Source organism: Mobula hypostoma, chromosome 10, assembly GCF_963921235.1.
Source record: "Mobula hypostoma chromosome 10, sMobHyp1.1, whole genome shotgun sequence".
NCBI classification, from domain to species: Eukaryota; Metazoa; Chordata; class Chondrichthyes; order Myliobatiformes; family Myliobatidae; genus Mobula; species Mobula hypostoma.
In genome coordinates, this window is record NC_086106.1 from 83334679 (window position 1) to 83358647 (window position 23969).

General features: G+C 39.9%; 1 protein-coding gene across 1 annotated transcript in view; it reads right to left on the reverse strand.

Annotated features, from left to right (window-relative positions):
- LOC134353358 (sushi repeat-containing protein SRPX2-like) overlaps positions 1 to 23969 on the reverse strand; it is a 93344-nt gene that overhangs the window by 49262 nt on the left and 20113 nt on the right. Inside the window, exons 3-4 of the mRNA XM_063061392.1 lie at positions 12314 to 12397; positions 1335 to 1526 (exon numbers count right to left, since the gene is read on the reverse strand). Of these exons, the coding sequence (XP_062917462.1) occupies positions 1335 to 1526; positions 12314 to 12397 (276 nt within the window). The remainder of the gene's footprint in view (positions 1 to 1334; positions 1527 to 12313; positions 12398 to 23969) is intronic.

Below are 23969 nucleotides of genomic sequence, written 5' to 3' on the forward strand. Positions count from 1 at the left end.
CTTCAGGTTCATAATTCATTGAAAGTGGCTTTTCAAACAAGTAAGGTAGTAAAGAAGGCATATAGCACGTTTGCCTTCATTGGTGGAGGAGTTGAGTACAAGAGTAAGGAATTTATGCTCAGGCTACAAAACTTGCAGTCAGACCACATTTGGAATATTGTGTATGATTCTGATCATCCTGTTATAGGAAAGGATATGGAAATACAGAGAGGGTGCAGAAGTGGTTTATCAAGATGCTGTCTGGATTAGAGTGTGTGAGCTATAAGGGAAGGCTGGGCAAATTTCTGTTGCTACCCTTTGAACAGCAGAAGCTGAAGTAAGACCTGACAAAGGATTTTTAAACTATGAGAGGCATAGATCAGGTAGACCAGGGGTCCACAAACCGCTTGCTTAATGGTAATGGTCCATGGCATAAAAGAGATTGGGAACCCAACCTTTCAGATAGACAGTAAGAATCTTTTCCCCAGCGCAGAAAGATTAAACATCAGAGGACATTTTTTAAGCTTAGAGGGGGAAATTTAAAGGTGACGTGAGAGCAAGTGTTTTTATATTTTTATGCAGTCGGTGGTAGGTGCCTGGAAGACCTTTCCAGGGGTGCTCATGAAAGTGGAATCAGGCAGCTTGTTGGAGTTTAAAAGGCTTTTAGATACTGTAGATACACAGATATGAAGGAAATGGAGAGATATGGACGATACACAGAGGAAAGACATTTAGAATAAGTTGGCAGCAAGATCTACACAACATCATGGGCTGAATGGCCTGTCCAGAGCTATACTGATCTATGTCTATGTTATACAAGACTATGTATATTTACTATGTCTATGTACATTTTTACATAGTCAATAAAACTGAAGGTTATAGAGTTAAAGAAATGAAGCGCAGTGTTCTACATTATTCACCATATTATTCAACGTGGCTTCAATGATGTCCCGATATTGGACAGGACACTCTTCGGCAGTGCCTGATTTTGACCAGGTATTCCTTCTGAAGTGCTAGTTACCAGAGAATACCAGTTAGTGAAGAACCAGATAATTGGGCTTTTCTTCACACAAGCCCATTTCTGCTGATTGCTATCCACAGTTGCATAGTCTCACAAGGTATGCGCTGAGGAACCAATCATTCATTGCTAGATTAAACTCAGGAACTGGTTTTTCAGACCACTTAATTATCAAGTGCCTCCATGCTCACTGTTTGATAGAAAGCTTTAAGTAACTAATTCAACATAGACTGAAGATTAAACCTCAGCTTCTAAGCTTTGAATAGCCCTGTTTCTTCCTTTTTTTATCCTGTGAACCAAATACAAGAGTCATAAAAATACATTTCCACAAGCTTACCTCTGCATCTGCTGATCCCTGACCAGCGCCTGGTCACTTGACATTCAACCTGTCTTCGTCCAAAGAGCTTGAATCCTCTGTCACAAGATATATGACATCGTGTTCCAAGCGTGCTCCTATAGTATGGACCTCTTGGTGAATAGCATTCTGCAACCCCATTTTCTACACTCAATGGATAACACCATCTTGGTTCTGTAAAAATCACAATTAATTACAAGTATGTTCGATGTTTAGATTTGCTTATCTTTCCTGTAAAAAGGGCAGTAAACATGGAATAGTTCCTAGTATAAGATCTTCAACTCCAAGATGGTGCCAGTGAAATATGGCTATGTTTTGTTGGCAGCTTGCAAACTTTCCAACGTACTAGTTCCACTACAACCTGTAACCTGTAATTTCCTTATAGAAAGGAAATTATAGACCAGTTATCCTGAACTCAGTGGTTGGGAAGATGTTGGAGTCAATTGTTAAGGATGAGGTTACTTGATGACACAGGACAAGGTAGGACAAAATCATGGTTTCCTTAAAAGAAAATCTTGCCTGACAAAGCTGTTGGAATTACTTGAGGAGATTACAAGTAGGATAGATAAACAAGATGCCGTAAATGTTGTATATTTGGATTTTCAGAAGACCTTTGACAAGGTGCCACACATGAGGCTGCTTACCAAGTTAAGAGCCCATGGTATTAAAAGAAAGTTATCTTTTTATGTTGTATATCAATGATTTAGATGTTGGAATAGATGGCTTTGTTGCTAAGTTTTCAGATGATATGAAGATTGGTGGAGGAGCAGGTAGTGTTGAGGAAACAAGTAGGCTGCAGAAGGACTTAGACAGGTTAGGAGAATGGGAAAGAAAGTGGTAAGTGAAATACAATGTTGGAATATGCATGGGCATGCATTCTGGTAGAAGAAATAAATATGTTTTCTAAATGAGGAGAAAATGCAAAATCCTGAGATGCAAAGGGACTTGGGAGTCCTTGTGCAGAACACCCTGAAATTTAACTTGCAGATTGAGTCAGTGGTGAGGAAATCAAATGCAATGTTAGCATTCATTTCAAGAGGTCTAGAATACGAGAGCAGGGATGTGATGCTGAAGATTTATAAGGCACTGCTGAGGCCTCACCTTGAGTATTGTGAATAGTTCTGGGGTCCTCATCGAAGAAAAGATGTGTTGGCATTGGAGAGGGTTCATAGAAGGTTCACAAGGATGATTCCAGAAATGAAAGTTTTATCATATGAGGAACGTTTGATAGCTCTGGGTCTGTACTCACTGAAATTTAGAAGGATGAGGGGGGGATCTCATTGAAGTCTTTCAAATGTTGAAAAACTAGACAGAGTAGATGTGGAAAGGATGTTTCCCATGGTGGGGGAGTCTAGAATAAGAGGGCACTGCCTCAGGATAGAGGGGTGCCCATTTAAAACAGAGATGCAGAGAAATTTCTTTAGCCAGAGGGTAGTGAATTTGTGAAATTTATTACCATAGGCAGCTATGGAGTCCAGATCACTGGGTGTATTTAAGGCAGAGCTTGACTGGTTCTCAATTGGACACGGCGTCGAAGGTTACAAGGTGAAGGCTGGGGAGTGAGGCTGAGGAGGGGAAAAAAAAAGAGTCGGCCATGATTGAATGGTGGAGCAGACTCGATGGATCAAATGGCCTAATTGTAATTCTATGTTTTATGGCTATGGTCTAAAGGCTGATTTATACTTGTGCGTCAACTTGACGCCGTATCCTACGCAAGTGATCTACGCGCATTGTGAGCATTTATACTTGTGCCTTGGTGTGTCTGCATCGCTACGCAATTTGGGCACATCGCACACGCGCACACACTTGCCCGTGCAAGGCCTCATGGTCATGGTAGTCTTTCTCGGGGTAAACATGTTTAAAGCGAGCGTCTTTTTCGTAAAAGCGAAATGTGTCCTCCATAATTTCGGAGGTCTGTAAAGCTTTATGGAAAGCATTGCAGCCAGATTTCCTTCCCTGCCCTTTAGTCGCCCAATGGGAAGCTATTGCAGCGTAGGAGGAAATGCGATGCTACCAAGTGGACAAATTACAGTTGTTGCGGTCTGCGTTGCTGCGACGCACAGTTACATTTTGGAAGAGGTGCGTGTCAGGCTACGGCGTAGGGATACGCGTAGGCACTGCATAGGGTTTGCGGCAACGCCGTATCTACGGTGTCAAGTTGACGCAGAAGTATAAATCAGCCTTTAAGTAGCATACTTTTGAACATCTTAATAAACTAGTGATTGCATGATCTTCTGAAGGACTTGGCGGACTTAACTTTCAGGATTGCAGGCACGACACCTTTAATCAGAGGAAGGTACAGTACATTGTACATTGTACCTCATCATGGCCAGAGAGAGAAAAGAGGGAAGGACTCCAAGCCAGATTAAAACCTCAGGGTGTAAAAGTTCCTCTATCCAGTATCATGTTAGCAAATATAAAGTCACTGGATATCAAGATTGAGGACATAAGGGCAAGATTGATGTATTGGAAGGAAATTAGGAATTGCTATTTTCTGAGTTTCACGGAGACATGGCTCACCTCAGATACATCGCTAAAACCAGAGAACTTCTCAATACCTCAATATAATCTAATCTAATACACTGGATGGACTGGACTGCTGATTTGAAGAGGGCAAAAGGTGGGGTTCTATCTTTCATGATAGGTGCTTTGTGATGCTCAGATCTTGTCACACTTCTGCTTCCTCCAGCTTGGAATATCTAATAATTAAGTACCAACGGTTCTACTTACCAAGACAATTCTTCTCTATGATCCTGACTGCAGTTTACATACCTCCAAAGGTTGATATTAAGCAAGCACTTGAGTGCAGTAATTAGCAAATAAGAAACAACCTAACATGCTGCCTTTCAAGTCATTGTTGGGAATTTCAATCAGATGAAGAAATTTCCACCTAATTATTGTCAACATATCTCCTGCAGAATGTGATCCCAACACACTCGACCACTGTTATACTACGACTAGGAATGCCTGCCATTCCATCCCTAGACCAGGTTTCAGGAAAACTGATCATTTGGCTGTCCTCCTCTTACCTGCATACAGGCAGATGTTAAAGAGCAAAACTCCAGAACTAAGAGCATCAAAGAGGTGGTCACGGGAGGCAGAGAATCATTGTGATTGCTTTGAGTCAGTGGACTGGGCTGTATTCAAGCACTCAAAGGATATAAACAAATACACCACAGTTGACATGGTCTTTCTATGAACTGTTGTAGATGAGTGTGTCCCCACAAAATCATTCAGAGACTCCCCCAACCAGAAACACTGGATGAACTAAGAGGTCCACAATCTGCTAAGGACCAAATGAGTGGCATTTAGGTCTGGCCTCGAAGGTCCAGGTATGACCTCCGGAAAGCCTTCTCACAGGCAAAGTGGCAATAGTGGACCAAACTTAAATCACTGAAGGATGCTTGACAGCTGTGGCAGTGCTTTGAGAGACTGGTGATAAAGCATATCAACTCTTGCTTGAGGAGCGACTTTGATCTGTTCCAATTTGCCTAGCATCACAACAGATGCCACTTCACTGACCTTTACTCAACCCTGGAACATCTTTTCAGTGAAGTTGCATACATCAGGATGCTCTTCCATGAATGCAGCTCAGCATTCAATACTAACAGCCCCTCAAAACTAATCAATAAGCTCCAAGACAAGACTGCAATAGCTTCTTATGCCGTTGGATCGTTGATTTCCTCACTTGTAGATCTTAGTCAGCTTGAATTGGCAACAACATCACCACAATCACCACCAGCACAGTTGCACCACAAGAATGTGTGCTTAGCCTCCTGCTCTGCTCACTTTATACCTATGACAGTAAGGCTACGTACAGCTCCATGGCATATTTTAAGTTTGCTGAGGACAGTACTGCTGTTGGCCAAATCAAAGGAGGTGATGAATTAGCATATAAGAAGGGGATTGAAATCTGGCTGAGTGGTGCCACAACAATAACCTCTCACTCAATGTCAACAAGACAATGAGCAACTTATTCACTACAGGAGGGAAATCAGAAGTCTATCAGCCCATCTTCACTGGGGGATCAAAGATGGAGAGGGTCAGCAGTTTAAAATCCTCGGTGTTATCAGAGGATTTGTCCTAGATCCAGCACACAAGTGCTATTACAAAGAAAGCATGGCAGTGCCTCTACACTCTTAGAAGTTTGCAAAGATTTGGCATGTCATCTAAAACTTTGACAAACTTCAATAGATGTGCAGTGGAGAGTGTATTGCTGGTTGCATCATGACCTGTTAAGGAAACACTCATGCTCTTGAATGAAAATGCTTACAAAAAGTAGTGGATACAGGTCAGTCCATTTCGGGTAACGCCCTCCACAGCACTGATCATATCTACGTGGACCACTGTCACAGAAAAGCAGCATCCATCATCAAGCATCCTCACCATCCAAGGCATGCTCCCTTCTCCCTGCTGCCAACAGGAAGGAGGTATAGGAGCCTGAAGGTTCGGGCACAGTTATTACCTCTCAAACATCCGGCTCATGAACCATAAGGGATAACTCCACTCACCCCATCATTGAATTGTTCCTACAACCTATGGACTCGCTTTCCGAGACTCTTCATCCCATGTTGTCAATATTTGTTGCTTATATATTTAGTTTGTATTTGCAGTTTGTTGTCCTTTGCCCGACTTGCTTTAAACAGTCTTTCATTGATTCTATTGTGTTTCATTATATTTACTGTAATTGCCCACAAGGAAATAAATCTCAGGGTTGTACAGGGTGATGTTTTACTTTGATAATAAATTTAGTGTGAACTTTGAACTTCAGTAAGTGCCCTTCATAAGTGAGCATGTTTCATTTCTAAGCTGAGACAGCAGAATTTGATGGATGTATTGTATCCAAAATTGAACCTGATCTCACCAGACCTCAAGGGTTGGCGATCATGATGGTTTTGCCTACTGAACACAACTTTCTTTCTCAAGAGAAATTCAGGGAAATTATATCGTATCTTTATCCCTTGCTCTGCTGTTATCAACTCTATAAAAAAAATTCAGTACCGCACATGATGCATCCATGAAGACACCAAATAATTTTATACTTTGCAATGAAACAAAGGATAAAGAAAAAAAAAGTATGTAATAATTATTTGGAAGATAATCTGATTATGAATATGATCACAAACCCCAAATCATTTTTCATTTCTCCTTCATTACCTTCCACTTCATTTGCCCTTTGGTTAACACATGGCAACTGGACATATTTGTCCCAAACAAGTTAAAATGAAAAATAATCAATAATAGGAATCATTCATTGATAGTATGCGGTAATCGAAAAAAATCATGTACACTATCCATGAGATAAAACTCGCAAATGCCACAGCCCTCCAGTATCTTATCTACAGTACATCGCTGTTCAATAGGTATTCTTAATGTAGTTAGTTCTCCTATTACAGGACAATGCATCCTGATTCTGCCCTTGCCAAATATCAAGAAATACTGGCTTCTGACCAGAACTTGAGATCCCCCTCTCTGTCTCTCTCTGCCCAGTGTCAGAGAGATATTTATCTCTTTGTCATGTTTACCCACCCAGATCCCATATAACCTGTCTCTCCACTCTTATTTGTTCTACCCTGACCTACCTGCTCATAAGTTTAAACACTTCAGTCCTTTACTGGTTAGCGTAGAGTCCGAAATTCTGCACACATTAGCTTTATTAAGGGTTTACATAGTCTACCAATTATTTTTGCACTTTATATTTCATTCTTCTTGTGGTTGAACCTTAAATTGCCATAGTGCTGAGATGTGGTGTGACAAGAGCTCCAAATCATTTGACTGTAGATTCCTTTAAATTAGGGGTTCGCAGTCTGGGGTCGACAGGGGTCCATGGCAGACAAAAGGTTGAAAACCCTTGCTTTATATTATTTTCAACTGTATATTGCATTAGGCAATTGATGCTGAAATTGTCTGAATATATAGGTCTTCAACTTCTTACTTTGATGTTTTCATTCCAATCACGACACGTGTCCTTATTTTATAACTTTTGAACTGTCTTCAATTTCGCATTATCTTTAAATTTGATGACTTGATGCTATGTTGTTAAGAGGTACATGTAAATAGTTTCAACACCAGGCCATAAGAGCACCATGTAATTCCCTCATCTTGAAGTAATATGGTATTCTTTGTAACTTCAAAACATTAGACCAATTCAAAGGAAGACACAGGAGACTGAAATGTGAATCTAATGTCATGTTTTACTTTAAACGATGCACGTGCATATCATGTGGTAGCATGATGACATACGCAATTCACATATTTTTACGTTAAACTCATAAGGAATTATTTAAAGAACAAGAATGGCCACAATAGGTCAACGGCAGATGCAATCTCAATGGCTCTCCACGCAGCTTTAGACCACCTTGACAACACAAACACTTAGGTCAGGATGCTGTTCATCAACTATAGTTCAGCATTTAATACCATCATTCCCACAATCCTGATTGAGAAGTTGCAGAACCTGGGCCTCTGTGACTCCCTCTGCAATTGGATCTTTGACTTCCTAACCGGAAGACTACAATCAGTGCGGATTGGTGATAACATGTCCTCCTCGCTGATGATCCAACAGTGGTGCACCTCAGGGGTGTGTGCTTAGCCCACTGTTCTACTCTATACACGCATGACTGTGTAGCTAGGCATAGCTCAAATACCATCCATAAATTTCCTGATGATACAACCATTGTTGGTAGAATCTCAGGTATGAGATTCTACGAAAGGGCGTACAGGAATGAGATATGCCAACTAGTGGAGTGGTGCTGCAGCAACAACCTGACACTCAACGTCAGTAAGACGAAAGAGCTGATTGTGGACTTCAGGAAGGGTAAGACGAAGGAACACATACCAATCCTCACAGAGGGATCAGAAGTGGAGAGAGTGAGCAGATTCAAGTTCCTGGGTGTCAAGATCTCTGAGAATCTAATCTGGTCCCAACATATTGATGCAGTTAAAACGAAGGCAAGACAGCAGCTATACCTTATTAGGAGTTTGAAGAGATTTGGTATGTCAACAAATACACTCAAAAACTTCTACAGTTGTGCCATGGAGAGCATTCTGACAGGCTGCATTACTGTCTGGTATGGACTGTACAGGACCAAAAAAAGCTGCAGAGGGTTGTAAATTTAGTCAGCTCCATCTAGCCTACAAAGTACCCAGGACATCTTCAAGGAGCAGTGTCTCAGAAAGGCAGCCTCTATTATTAAGGACTTCCAGCACCCAGGGCATGCCCTTTTCTCATGGTTACCATCAGGTAGGAATTACAGAAGCCAAAAGGCACACACTCAATCTTGATACAAGAACAGCTCTTCCCCTCTGCCATCTGATTCCTAAATGGACATTGAACCCTTGAACACTACCTCAACTTTTTAAAAAATATATTATTTCTGTTTTTTACATGATTTTTAATCCACTCAATATATGTATACTGTATAAAGTATACTGAATAAGATTTACTTATTATTATTTTATTTTTTTCTTCTATATTATGTATTGCATTGAACTGCTGCTGCTAAGTTAACAAATTTCACGTCACATGCCGGTGATAATAAACCTGATTCTGATTCCTGATCCTGAATGCTTGCTCAAACAATATATTTACAAGATTACTCAAATATTACTGAAATGTATTATACACAACATAATACTACTAATAATTTTAAATCATATTTTTATCTCAACCTTTTATTCCGAATCCTCACTACACTGACATTTGCTGAAAGACTTTCATGAATGTTATTACCAAATACTTTTTGGAAGTCCAGGTACACTGTCTCATGGGGTTTCCATCACCTATCAACATTCTGAATTCACCATTGCAGCTGTGTTGATTAAAATCACATAATATGATAACTTTATTTGCATTATCTTCTCTGGTATTCTAATAGTACTGCTTGTGGTCAGTGACTAAATTTTGTGGCAATAGAAAATTCACTGGATGCCAAATGGCACACAACTCTACGTGGATGTAATTAGGAAATTTATTTTGCTCATCAGCTTGTCCATTGGATCAGAAATCCTTCTTAATCCTTTCAAATATGGATGCCTGGTCTCCATGAATTAAAAATAATGACAATATTTCCTAAATATTGCCAAGGTTGTTAATTTTTAAATCAACATATACCAACTATACAAACATCTGTCCTGATCTCTACTGAAGACTCTAATTAATACCTCCTTTAAATTTCTCGTTTGAAGCTAGACTTTGGTGACCAATACCAATACTGTCTGAATGGGGCCATTTCTGGTTGGCTACCAGTGACTAGCGGTGTTCGGCAGGGATCAGTTTTGCGACTGCTTTGTTTCACATGATATGTCAATGATTTGGATGACGGAATTGATGGCTTTGTGGCCATGTTTGTGAATGATAAGGAAATAGGTGGAAGGGCAGGTAGTATTAAGGAAGCAGGATGTCTGCTAAGACACGTTAGAAGGCATTCTATTTGAATGCACACTGTATATGGAATAAGGTAGATGAACTTATAGCACAGTTAGAGACCGGCAGGTGTGACTTTGGGGACACCCACTAAGTCTTGGCTAGGAGCTCAACATCCAAAGAAACACATTGTGTCCAAAGGACAGGCAGGTAGACAGAGGGGTGGGGTGGCTCTGTTGGTGAAAAATGAAATCAATTCCTTAGAAAGAGGTGACATAGGATCAAAAGGTGTAGAATCCTTGTGGGTAGAGTTAAGAAACTGCAAGGGTAAAAAGACCCTGATGGGAGTTATATACAGGCCTCTGAACGGTAGCCAGGATGTCATCTACAAATTACAATGGGTGAATTAAAAAAGGCTTGTGAAAAGAGAAATGTTACAACAGTCATGGGGGATTTCAATATGCAGGGAAAACCAGGCTGGCGCTGGATCCCAAGAGGGGGAATTTGTAGAATGCCTACAAGATAGTTTTTTAAAGCAGCTCATGGTAGAGACCAATAGGGGATCAGCTTTTCAGGACTGGGTGTTCTGCAATAAACTGGAATTGATTAGAGAGCTTAAGATAAAGGAACCCTTAGGAGGCAGTGATTATAATATGATAGAATTCACCCTGCAGCTTGAGAGGGAGAAGCTAAAGTCAGATGTATCAGATTTACAGTCAATGAGAGAGGAATTACAGAAGGGAATTACAGAAGCATGAGAGAGCAGCAGGCCAAAGTTGATTGGAAGGGGACACTGGCAGGGATGTCGGCAGAGCAGCAATGACCAGAATATCTGGGAGCAATTTGGAAGGCTCAGGATAAGTATATCCCGATGAAGAAGTAGTGTCCTAAGGGCAGAATGATACAACCATGTCTGAAAAGGGAAGTCAAAGCTAACATAAAAGCCAAAGAGGGTTTATAACAGAACAAAAACAAGTGGGAAGTTAGAGGATTGGGAAGCTTTTAAAAACCAACAGAAGGCAACTATAAAAGTCATCAAGAGGGAAAAGATGGAATACAAAGGTAAGCAAGCCAATAATATTAAAGAGAATACCAAAAGTTTCTTCAGATACATAAAGTGTAAAAGAGAGGCAAGAGTAGATATTGGACCACTGGAAAATTATGCTGAGAGTTAGTAATGGGGGACAAGGAAATGGTAGATGAACTGATTAAGTAGTTTTGCATCAGTTTTCACTGTAGAAGACACTTAGCAGTATGCCAGAAGTTCAAAAAAATCAGGGGTCAGAAATGAGCTTTTGCTATTACTAGGGAAAAGGTATTTGATAACTGAAAGGTCTGTAGGTAGATAAGTCACTTGGACCAAATGGTCTACACCCCAGGGTTATGAAAGGGGAGGCTGAAGAAATTGTGTAGGCGTTGGTAATGATCTTTCAAGGATCAAGATTTGGGCATGGTTCTGGAGGAATGAAAAATTGCAAAGCTCATTCCAATCTTCAAGAATGGAGAGAAACAGAGGAAAGGAAAGTATAGGTCAGTTAGTCTGACCTTAGTGGTTAGGAAGATGTTTGAGCTAATTGTTAAGTTGATTGGAAGAGGACACTAGCAGGGATGTCAGCAAAGCTGCAATGTTAGCATTCATTTGAAGAGGACACAATATAAGAGTAAAGATATAATACTAAGGCTTAATAAGAAATATTCAGACTACATGGAGTATTGTGAACAGTTTTGAGCCCCTCAAAGAAAGGATGTGCTGGCATTGCAGAAAGGCCAGTGGAGGTTCTCAAAAATAATCCTGGGAATGAAGATGTTAACATGTGAGGAGCACTTGATGGCTCTGGGCCTACTCACTGAAGTTTAAATGAATGAGGGAGAATCTCATTGAAACTTATCAAATATTGAAAAGCCTAGATGTAGTGGATGTGGAGAGGATATTTCCTACAATGTGGGAGTCTTGGACCAGAGGGCATACCTTCAGAATACAAGGATGTCTCTTTTGAACAGAGATGAGGAATTTAGCTATAGGGGAGTGAACTTGTAGAATTCATTGTCACAGACAGGTGTGAAGGCCAAATCATTGTATACCTTTAAAGCAGGGGTTGATAGGATCTTGGTTAGTAAAGGTGTCAAAGATTACAGGGAGAAGGCAAGTGAATAGGGTTGAGAGGGATAATAAATCAGCTATGATGGAATGGTGGAGCAGACTCGATAGACTGAATCTTCTAATTCTGCTCCTATGTCTTGTGGTCTTGTAAAGTAAGCAGAATACCTCATTGTTGTGCATAAGACCATAAGACATAGGAACTCTGGATCTGTACAGGTTCACATGAACTAGAAAATGGAAGATACACATTTCACAATACACCTTGGCCTAAGATGTTTCTTAGTGCTGTTTATCATCTCATAACACAGAAAGTTGTAGAAGTAAGTCATCTATATGGATTTAAATGTTCCTCCTAAATTCTCAGTATTCTCCCAATAAAATAGTACATCACATCAATTTTGTTTTCATTGATATTAATAGCATAATGACTAGAATTAAAATAATTAAGTTAGAGGAGATATTACAAACCTATTTTGCTATAAATAAACAGCTTACCTTTATACCTCAAGTGATATCTGCTTTCAGTGTACTGAACACTGTAATCAACATCATGGCTTCCAGCATGAGAATATCCAGATCCTAGGGAAAAAAATCAATATGATTGATACACTTTTATATTTCATTCAGTATGCAGCTCTCATTTGCATAGACTAGCGACATTCAGCAATATTTTATGATGGTAGTACTCGTTATCTTGAGTAGATGATAAACTGCTTCTCTTTGAAGTCCTATTGAACTTCACCATAGTTGGAGAAATTTGAAGGGATTCCATTCTCTGTGGCAGGCTCTACAAAATGATTTATGATAAACATGGATTTGTAGCACGTAATTGAATGATGTCAGATAACGTGGCATGGCATATTGACAACATGGCATATTGACAAACCCAAGAAAGAAGAACCAAACACTTGTCACTTTGCATTGACATTGTATGATATCTGGCATCCATGAATCATGTGGGCATATTAAATACAGCTTCATTCTACCTAACTCCAAACAATTCAAAGTTCTTCTGAACAAGATAGGCTTGCTAGGTCAAGCAATAAGAAGATTCTCAATGTTTTGTTGTGTTAATAAAAATATGTAGCTATTTGGCAATTATATGCAACTGGGCTGGCGGGGGGGGTGGGGGCGGGTGCTGGAATTAGATTCACCTGTTCAAGAGAAAATTATGACCTGGCTTCAAAGTGAACAGGTTGAATACTCAGTCACATGTTCTTTATCCAGGGCTAACTAAGCATGAAGAAGTAGAAAATATTACCTGGACCCCAAGGTTAAATTGCAAAGGAAGACTGCACAGTCTAAGGTTGTAGTTGCTGAAATTAACAAAGTTGATAGGGTGATATTAAAGGAAAATGATCAAGATGAAAAAAAAAGCTTTTTCTTCTTCCACTAGCTGTGAAGTCCAGGTCTTTCAAGAGAGTTAGGAAATATTTCTACACACAGAGGATTTTCAAAATTTGGAACTCTTTTCTGTGGATGGAAACAATTGCTAATTTAAATTTTGATACTGATTGATCTTTGTTACTAAACCACATTCAGAGATTATAGGGAAAAGATTGGTATATGAAATTAAGAAACATGATCTAATTTTAAAGCAGAACAGTGCAAACTGCACTGTATTTCATTGGGTCTTATAACTAATCTCAGAAATATGGATTAGAATGAGGAAATAGTTTATTGTTTCTGTTCCTGTTTATATCCTCAGAGCCCTGGTGTGTATATTGTTTTCTATCAGAGTAGAAGATCTCACATTTTTTCTATATTATATACTATCTATCATTACCCATTGACTTAATATGTCAATAGCTCTTTGAAGCCTCACAGCTCATACACCCACTCAGCTTTGTGTCCTCAATAAAATTAAACATATTAGACTTGGTTTCCTTTTTCATTTCATTGACATAAATTTGAGAAAAACAGGAATCCAATACCAATTCCTTTGGTACCCCACTAGACACAGCATCTCAACCTGAATTTAATCCATTCATTCTTACTCTGTTTTATTTACCTTGGTTTAGCATCATTACAAAGCCCTTCTGCAAGTCCAAATACATCACATCAAATGTACTGTTTTCACTTATTTTGCTAGACACAGTCCTAAAAATTTTTTAGCAGATTTATCAAAGACAGTTTCCCTTTCATAAATCCAAGTTGATTCTAGCCTGGTCTTCTTATTTTTTCCCCAATTGCTGTGATGTTACCTCCTTAATAATAAATGTTAGCACTTCTGTGCATCTGATGTCTAGTTAACTGATTTTTCTGTTCTTCTGTTCTTCATCCTTACATAATACTATGGTTACATTTACTACCATGTAATCTATGGGAATTGTTGCAGAATCTATGGACTTCTGGAAAAAGACTACCATCTCAACTGCTATCCCTCTGTTAACCTCAGGATGTAAAGCAACAGGTCCTGCGGAATTAATTAGCTGCCAGTCACAGTGTTCCCTTCAGGAATTTTATTAAAGTAATGCTCATTTCTTTCAACACCGTAATCTCTCTGGATCTGTTGTTCACTATTGCAGGAAACTTTTAGATGTCTTCTTCCATAAAGGTAAAAAAAATTGTTTAGTTTCTCTGTTACTTCCTTGTCCCAATGTTATTTATCCTGCCTCAGTCAGCAAGATATCTACATTATCTCTTTTGTTCCTTTTCACATATTCATAGCAGCTTCTGCAGTCTGTTTTAAGTGTTCCCCGTTCTCGGACCAAGCCCTTCGGGAGTTGGAAGGACAATAAATGGTCAATCAAATTTGAAATAAATGATTATAGAGTTAGAAATCCGGGGAAAAATAAAATTGCTTGGAATACACAACAAAATAGACACCACTTGTGCAGACTGAAACAAATCTGTTGCTGTTTTTAATGAAAGAAAATTTACCTGTTCATCCCATCCTCACAAGGTCCTTGATCTAACTTTTGCAGTTCTTCATTCTTCCTGATGGTTGCCAATCTGCTTACCTGATGATTGTTTTAGCTCATATTGATACAACCTATCTAGCCTCTGATCTGCAAGGGTATTTATATGGTTGGTCCAGTTGAGTTTTTGGCCAATAATGATTCACAGGACATTTTTGGTGGAGGATTTCATTTTGTTCATGCTTTTGAATTCCAATGATAGGTGGTTAGGCACACTTTTGTTCATGATTGGGAATCCCAAGCAGTTGGGTGCAAATTTTATTCATCTGTCATCAGTCCACTTCCAAATATTGCCTCTGTCTTGCTGAAGACAGTCACATACTGCCTCGTTGGCTGAGGAGTTGTAAATGGAATAATCATTGCACAACCAACTAACAGGTTGACTTTGATCTTATAATAGAAAGAAGTCATTAATGAAACAGCTAAAAATGTTGACTCGCTCGTTAAAAAAGTACGTCTACAAGTCTAGCAGGCTTAAGACACTATCCTAAGGGACTCCCCTAGTGTGGCTGGGCTAAATGACCTTTCTCAAAATGCAACCATCTTCCTTTGACTGAGGTATGGCTCTAACCACAGAAGCATTTTCCCTTTGATCCCCAGCAGCTTCAGTTTTCAATGACTACATGATGCCACACCTAGTCAAATGCTGCCTGGATATCAAGGGCAGTCATCCTCTTCTCTTCTTCTACTTCTTCTTCTTTTTTGTTTTATGGCGGTTGGCAACCAATTTTCAGTGCATTACCGCCACCTGCTAGACTTGTGGTGTTCCAGCCAAATATGTCCTGGAGTTCTCTACTTTAAACAATCTAGTTCAGCCTGCAGTTCTCTATTAGCATCACTCTGTAGTTGCAATTCCTCATGAATGCTTAATGCGCTCATTAGATAATGTCGCAAACTGCTATTCTTCCCTAATTATGTCACGTTTTTGCGTAGTTGCATTACCTCAATTACATTGATTTCATCTACATCACCTGTAAGACTAAAATTGTCTTGTTAAAGAATAGTAATTATCACACGTTATACTTTTAAAATTGCTGTTTTTCCAAGTCTATCTGCTTTTTCAGGTTTTCCTTTTCTTGGATCGTAGCCTGCAGTTGTTTACTGAGACCTCGGAGTTCTTCTTCATTTGCTTCCATGTTTTCATTTTATAATCTGAATGTAGATAATTCACTTTGCAACAAATTCCTTTTCCTTTTGTGTCCTTGTAATAATTTCCTCCATTTTCCAATCTCTTTCCAACTCACCGTTGTTCTTGTCGGGTACTTCTTTATTGTTGGAATTCTGCACATTTACCCTGGGATTCAACCATAAAATCTGAGGATTTTCCTTAAATTTTGAAACATTTCTTAAATTCTTGACCATTTGCGATAAATATACTGCCATTAAGATTCCATCTCCCCTGCCTGTGAACTGTTGGATCCTCCATTCAGCATTTCTTTGACTTCTTCCCACATAATTCCTTTAATATCAAGATACTTTTCTGCAGACTTGACGATAATTTTAATTTTCTCAGTTCTTTTGCTTGTTTGCGTTGAACAATCAATTGCATCCACCATAAAAAGCACGAACTCCTTTCTATTCATTAATAGTGTATCCTTATTTCATCTTCTTCTCTGGTCTTAATGTAGACTTAAATATGGCATTGGTAAGCAGATTATTAGCTAGTAACAATCACATGATGCCACTACTAATGACACCTTTTATCAGTTTACCATAGACTGATTGTGCAATAATTAGCTGGAATGCATTTGTTCTGCTTTTCGTAAACAGCAATATACCTGGGCAGTTTTTCACCTTGTCACGTAGATACGTCTGTTGTAACCATACTGGACTGGCTTTGCTAAAGAAGCAGCTAGCTTGGAGCGCTACTTTTCACTACTACAAATGAGATGTTGTCCGGTTCCATAACCTTTGCTGAACCTAGTGTACTGAGCTGTTTCTTGATAGCAAATTGAGTTAATTGAACTGGTGAAGATACTTGTAGAATAGTGAAGTTGTCAGAAAATGAAATGCACCAACAATTTGAGCAAATATGATTAGAAATACTGCAAACCTGTCTTTAGTGTCTCCGCCCACCATCTATTGAGATGTCCCCCACAACTCAGGTTGCAAAATTGTCGACCTTCGATAAAACCCATTGATGATTGGATCATTTATCCCAGCTGCAGTTTTCCTGTTTTGGGTGCATTCAGTGCTACAGCGCTCCATTTCAGGGATGGCACCTTATTGAAGATATGTACAAGCCTGAATGGGTAACTACGGCAAATGTCCTTAGCACAGCACAATCAATTTCAGATGGGCTTTTACAATAATCAGTAGTTTCATAGTCAATATTATTAAGACCAGCTTTCTTACAATTTTATCTGAATTTAAATTCTACTGCAGCCATGGTGGGACTTGAATGTGACATACCCAGCTGTCTTCATCCATGTTATCTTTGTGTGTGCCTGCATTAGGCTGTTCTTGGAACCAAAGTACATGACTCTACATGACTCCAGTTTTGCAAAAGATAGGCCTGACGCCACACTGCACAATGTCCTAGTCAGCTGGACATTGTCACACTGTCTATTCTTCATGGAAAAGTTATATCTGTAAAGCACTTTGGACCAGAAATTCATCAGTCATTGAACATTCTGCAGGCACTGGGAGACAAAGGCACCATTAATCATGTGAGGTTGTTCCCTGAGCCGACTATCAAAGTCATCTGGCAGAATCTCTCATCATCAGAACTCACCAGAAAGCACCAAACATTCATTTGTCTGGCAGTGAGAGGGACACCACCACCCTCACCCCAGTCAGATCCTTCAGGTATGGTTGGAATCTCCCAACACACTCTGCCTCCTTGCAAAGAAAGTCTGGAGAAGGATTCAAGGTTCCTTGTCACAGTTCATATCAAGCAGCTGTATAATAGAGCCTGGTCTGCAGCTGTTCCCAAGGATGCATACCAAGACATGAATCAAGACCACCAACTCAATGAAAGATGCTCATTGGTTTGTTGGAATTCCACTACAATGAGGTGAACACAAGAAAATGCTGCCGACTGGAACATTCACGGCTGCAGAAGAACATGATGAGGGGTACACTGAAGCCCAGTCCAGCCAGTGCAAATGTTTTGTGGGGAAGGACTGCAGTCAAGGGATCTTCAGTCAAGAGATGTTAAAGGTCTAAGTCTGATGTAGAAGCCTGTCAAAAACTTGATGTTTGAATCATCTCAGAAGGTCACGGGTGACAATAGAGTTCATGGTTATTTTTATATCGTGCAGTGTACTGCAGCCGCAAAAAAAAATGTCTTGATAATACATCAGTGATAATATACCTGATTCTGATACACAAAGCATGAATGCTACAAACATATAGAGCCAATAACAATGTATAGGTTAAACAACACTACAAATATAGTGCAGAATATAGACACGAGAGATTCTGCAGATGCCAGAAATCTTGAGCCACACGCACAAAATGCTGGAGGAACTCAAAACGTCAGGCAGCATCTATGGATGGGATTATACCGTCAACATTTTTGGATGAGACCCTATATCAGAACTGGAAAGGAAGGGTGCAGATGCTAGAATAAGAAGGTGGAGGGAGGGGAAGTAGTATAAGCTGGCAGGTGACAGGTGAGACCAGGTGGGGTGGGGGAGGGTGGATGAAATAAGAAGCTGGGAGTGGATAGGCGAAAGTGATAAAGGGCTGAAGAAGGAATCTAATAGGAGAGGACAGTGGACCGTGGATTAAAAAGGAGGAGGAAAACCACAGCAAGGTGATGGGCAAGTGAGAAGAGAAGCGGTGAGAGGGTAACCAGAATATAGAATGGAAAAAAAGAGAGGGGGGAAGAAATTACTGCAAGTCAGAGAAATCGATGGTAATGCAATCAGATTGGAGGCTACCCAGACAAATTATAAGGTGTTACTCCTCCAACCTGAGTTTGACCGCATCATGGCAGTAAGGGAGGTCATAGGCAGATATGTCAGAGTTGGAATGGCAAGTCAAATTGAAATGGGTAGCCACTGGAAGATTCTGCCTTTCTTAGCAGGCAGGGCAAAGCAGTCCCCCAATCTGCATCAGGGCTCACCAATATAGAGAAGGCTAAACTAGGAGCAACAGATACAATTGATGACCTGAGAGACTTACAGGTGAAGTATTGCCTCACCTGGAAGGACCGTTTGGTGTCCTGAATGGTGGTAAGGAAGGAGATGTAGAGTCCAGTGCAGCACCTTTCCTGCTTTCAGGGATGAGTGCCAGGAAGGAGATCAGTGGGGACGGACAAGTGCACAAGGGAATTATGTAGAGAATGATCTCCATGGAAAGAGGAAGGGGGAGGGAAAGATGAGCTTAATGGTAATATATAACTTTGATATAGTTGTATTTATTTTTTAAAATTTATTTCTGTAATTGAAAATGCAGTCTGCTAACATCTCTGCTGCACCAACGCTACCATAACTATTTTGCCTGTCCAGCTGATTCTGACAAGCAAGACAAGAGTAAATATTAATCCTGTTGGAAATCACAGCAAAATACTCCACACTGGTAAGAAAAATATTAATGTTTCTGAAGCAATACTTGGACAAAATTGGCCTCATTCATGTGTTATTTTATATTCCAAACTGTAACAAAAATGATCTGTTCTCTAGTTTTTCTTAAATCACAGAGGTACTGGTTTTATTGTATCATTGGATCCACTTCAACCACTGCAGGTGATGGAATTTTGCAGATGTACAAGGTCATTCTCTCTCAAATGAAATACATCATTATTAGCAATAATGAAAGACCGATGTCTGAATTCCTATTTAATGAGTCTGCTTTTAACATTTCTTTACTAAGCATTTTTACAGTCACACAGCCAGCCACTCTCCTCCCTCGGGCAAAATCGTTGGAAAATTTTACCTCAAGTAACTTTCCAGCTGCAGTGAGTGACACCATGTTATGGAAGGTGCACTTTCATGGAAAACTATAAAATGATTTTGAGCACTGACTTAATCACCATAAATTTTAATTCTATTTGGAATGAAATAGACAAAATTTGATTCAGCAGAATAAAATTCTCCATATAAATGACAGAAATTGCCACCCCAATCTCTGCTGTGCTGAGAATACGGCCAGTATCAATAAATATCTATTATATTGTATACACACATTTTTTTGACTGTCCTGGAATTCAATGAAATTCAGATATGATTAAAATAAATGTTTTGATTCACCATTTTAACTTGAAAATAAAACAATATGAGAAATCTTTGCTAAAAATCGTCAACAAATTTGCCAAAATTGCTAAATAGCCTTTAAAATATGTTCCTGGACTCTGTCTAAATGTACAGAGAGCACATGGCTACAATGGCTGAGCTATTCAATAGACTTGGTTTGCTGGTTATAGATTTTCCAGTTCAGACCAGAAGTAGGAATCAAGTTTTATTTCTCATTAAACCAGGAAAGTTAAACATCTTAACTGCAGTAACTGCAGGCTTCCGTTAGAAGTGAGTGAATGTATGCCAAGTATGATTACTTAGACTACACAAAATCAATATTAATGCCACAATCTGTAGTCCGCAACAAATTACCTGATCAATAGACAATAGATAATAGGTGCAGGAGTAGGCCATTCGGCCCTTCGAGCCAGCACCGCCATTCACTGTGATCATGGCTGATCATCCACAATCAGTATCCAGTTCCTGCCTTATCCCCATAACCTTTGATTCTGCTATCTTTAAGAGCTCTATCCATCTCTTTCTTGAAAGCATCCAGGGACTTGGCCTCCACTGCCTTCTGGGGCAGAGCATTCCACATATCCACCACTCTCTGGGTGAAAAAGTTTTTCCTCAACTCCGTTCTAAATGGCCTACCCCTTATTCTTAAACTGTGACCTCTGGTTCTGGACTCACCCATCAGCAGGAACATGCTTCCTGCCTCCAGCGTGTCCAATCCCTTAATAATCTTATATGTTTCAATCAGGTCCCCTCTCATCCTTCCAAATTCTAGTGTATACAAGCCCAGTCGCTCCAATCTTTTGACATATGACAGTCCTGCCATCCCGGGAATTAACCTTGTGAACCTATGCTGCACTCCCTCAATAGCAAGAATGTCCTTCTCAAATTTGGAGACCAAACCTGCACACAATACTCCAGGTGTGGTCTCACCAGGGCCCTGTACAGCTGCAGAAGGACCTCTTTGCTCTTATACTCAATTCGCCTTGTTATGAAGGCCAGCATGCCATTAGCTTTCTTCACTGCCTGCAGTACCTGCATGCTTGCTTTCAGTGACTGATGTACAAGGACATCTAGATTTCACTGTACTTCCCCTTTTCCTAACTTGACTCCATTTAGATAATAATCTGCCTTCCTGTTCTTACCACCAAAGTGGATAACTTCACACTTATCCACATTAAACTGCATCTGCCATGCATCTGCCCACTCACCCAGCCTGTCCAAGTCACCCGGCATTCTCATAACATCCTCCTCACATTTCACACTGCCACCCAGCTTTGTGTCATCTGCAAATTTGCTAATGTTACTTTTAATCCCTTCATCTAAATCAATAATGTATATTGTAAACAGCTGTGGTCCCAGCACTGAACCCTGCAGTACCCCACTGGTGACCGCCTGCCATTCCGAAAGGGACCTGTTAATCGCTACTCTTTGTTTCCTGTCAGCCAGCCAATTTTCAATCCATGTCAGTACTCTGCCCCCAATACCATGTGCCCTAATTTTGCCCACTAATCTCCTATGTGGGACTTCATCAAAAGCTTTCTGAAAGTCCAGTAACACTACATCCACTGGTTCTCCCTTGTCCATTTTCATAGCTACATCCTCAAAAAATTCCAGATTAGTCAAGCACGATTTCCCCTTCGTAAATCCATGCTGACTTGGACCAATCCTGTTACTGCTATCCAAATGTGTCGTAATTTCATCTTTTATAATTGACTCCAGCATCTTTCCCACCACTGACGTCAGGCTAACCGGTCTATAATTCCCTGATCATTACTTAAAATAACGTTTGGAACACTACAGTAGACCTAAGTGTCTGACTTAAATGGTAAAAAAAAAAGTTAATGTAAGGAACATCCTGTCCCCACCCGCTACCCTACCCAAAAATTTGATGATCATCAGGAACCCTGCTAAAAAGTATAGCTGAATAGATAGACATCACTTCAGGGTAGGTCCAAACATATTTGATGCTTTTGTTGTTCAAACGAAATGCCAACATTTTTGATGGAAGAAGTAGAAATTACTACATTCAAGATGAATTGTATTTCAGGACTTAGGAGAATATAGGAGTATGAGATAAGAGCTGGAAAGTGATATTGAAGTAGGAGATCAGCCATGTTGAATGATAGAGCGAACTCAAGGGGACAAGTGGTCTCCCCTTGCACACTTCTCTTACGTTCTGATGTTTCTAAGAAGATTAAAGTGATCTAGGAAAATTATGAGCTCCCCACCCCCTGCAAGGCCTGCAACCTTGAAAAGCGTGAATAGAAGTCATATAAATGAAATGTTGCCTGTTTCTCTCTCTACAGATACTCCTTGACTTGCTATTTCCAGAGATATCTGTTTTTAATAAGAGACTGTTCATGATCGAATTTGCTTTCAATTCAACAGTTAAACATTCTATAAATACCCACTGTTTACTCACATGGGTTTAGATTAAACCTTTTCCTCTAAGTCATTCTAAAATAATATAGTTGAAATTAATCAGCTTCGAATCTTTATGGGAAATGAGGCGGGGCTTCCAATTCATTCCACAAAACAGTAAAATAACCTGTGTCGCAGAGCAAAAGCAAAGCTTGTCACAAAAAGTACTGTGGTCTCTCACTTCAGGTATTAATTTCACAGAGGGATGGGAATTGGAGTGATAGTGCTGAAGATAAGTTGGTTGACAAACTGAAGCAATGTGTAGTGAGACTCCTAGCAAGGAGAGAAGAAGGTGAATGCAGGACTGAAGGTGTTATATTTGAATGCACACAGTATACGGAATAAGGTCAATGAACTTGTAGCAGAGTTACAGATTGGCAGGTATGATGTTGTACGCATCACTGAATCATGGCTGAAAGAAGATTATAGCTGGGAGCATAAATCCAAGGATACACATTGTAACAAAAGGATACGCAGAAAATCAGAGGGGTGGCATGGCTCTATTGGTAAAAAAAATGAAATTAAATCAGTAGAAAGAGGTGACTTAGGGTCAGAAGGTACCGAAAGATTGTAGATAGGGCGAAGGAACTGCAAGGGTAAAAAGACCCTGATGGGAGTTAAATACAGACCCCCCAAACAGTAGTGAGGATGTGGTCTACAAGTTACAGTAAGATATAGAAAATGCATGACATAGGGGCAATGTTACAATAGTCATGGGGGATTTCAATATGCTAGTAGATTGGGAAAATTAGGTTGATGTGGGATGCCAGGAGGGGAAATTTCTAGAATGCCTATGAAATGGTTTTTTAGAGCACCTCGTGGTTGAGTCCACTGGAGGATCAGTGAGGAAGGCAAATGCAAGGTTAGCATTCGTTTCAAGAGGACTAGAAAATAAAAGTAATGATGTAATGTTGGGACTTTATAAAACACTGGTGAGGTCTCATTTGGAGTATTGTGAGCAGTTTTGGACCCCTTAGGTTAGAAAGGATGTGCTGAAACTGGAGAGGGTTCAAAGGAGGTTCATGGAAATTATTCCAGGATTAAACAGCTTGTCATATGAAGAGTGTTTGATAGATCTGGGTCTGTGTTCACTGAAATTTAGAACAATGAGGGGTGACCTAATTGAAACCTATTGAATGGTGAAAGGTCTTGATAGAGTGGATGTGGAGAGGATGTTTCCTATGGTGATAGTGTTAAGACCAGAGGACACAACCTCAGAATAGAGGGGCATCCTTTTAGAATGGAGATGAGGAGGAATTTCTTTAGCCAGAGAGTGATGAATCTGTGGAATTCATTGCCACAGACAGTATGGAGGCCAAGTCTTTATGTATATTTAAGGCAGAGGTTGATAGATTCTTGACTGGTCAGGGCATGAAGGGATACGGGGGAGGGCAGTGCAGTGGGGGGGGGAGGCAAGGGATTGGGGCTGAGAGGAAAAATGGATCAGCCATGATGAAATGGTGGAGCAAGCCTGATGGGCCAAATGGCCTAATTCTGCTCCTCTATTTTATGGTCTTAAAGAACTTAACTAAGGAGTGTCCAGCCACTTCAATAGAATTTTAATATCCTTAAAAAAATAAAAGCAATATTTCTGGTTAATGTGCATCC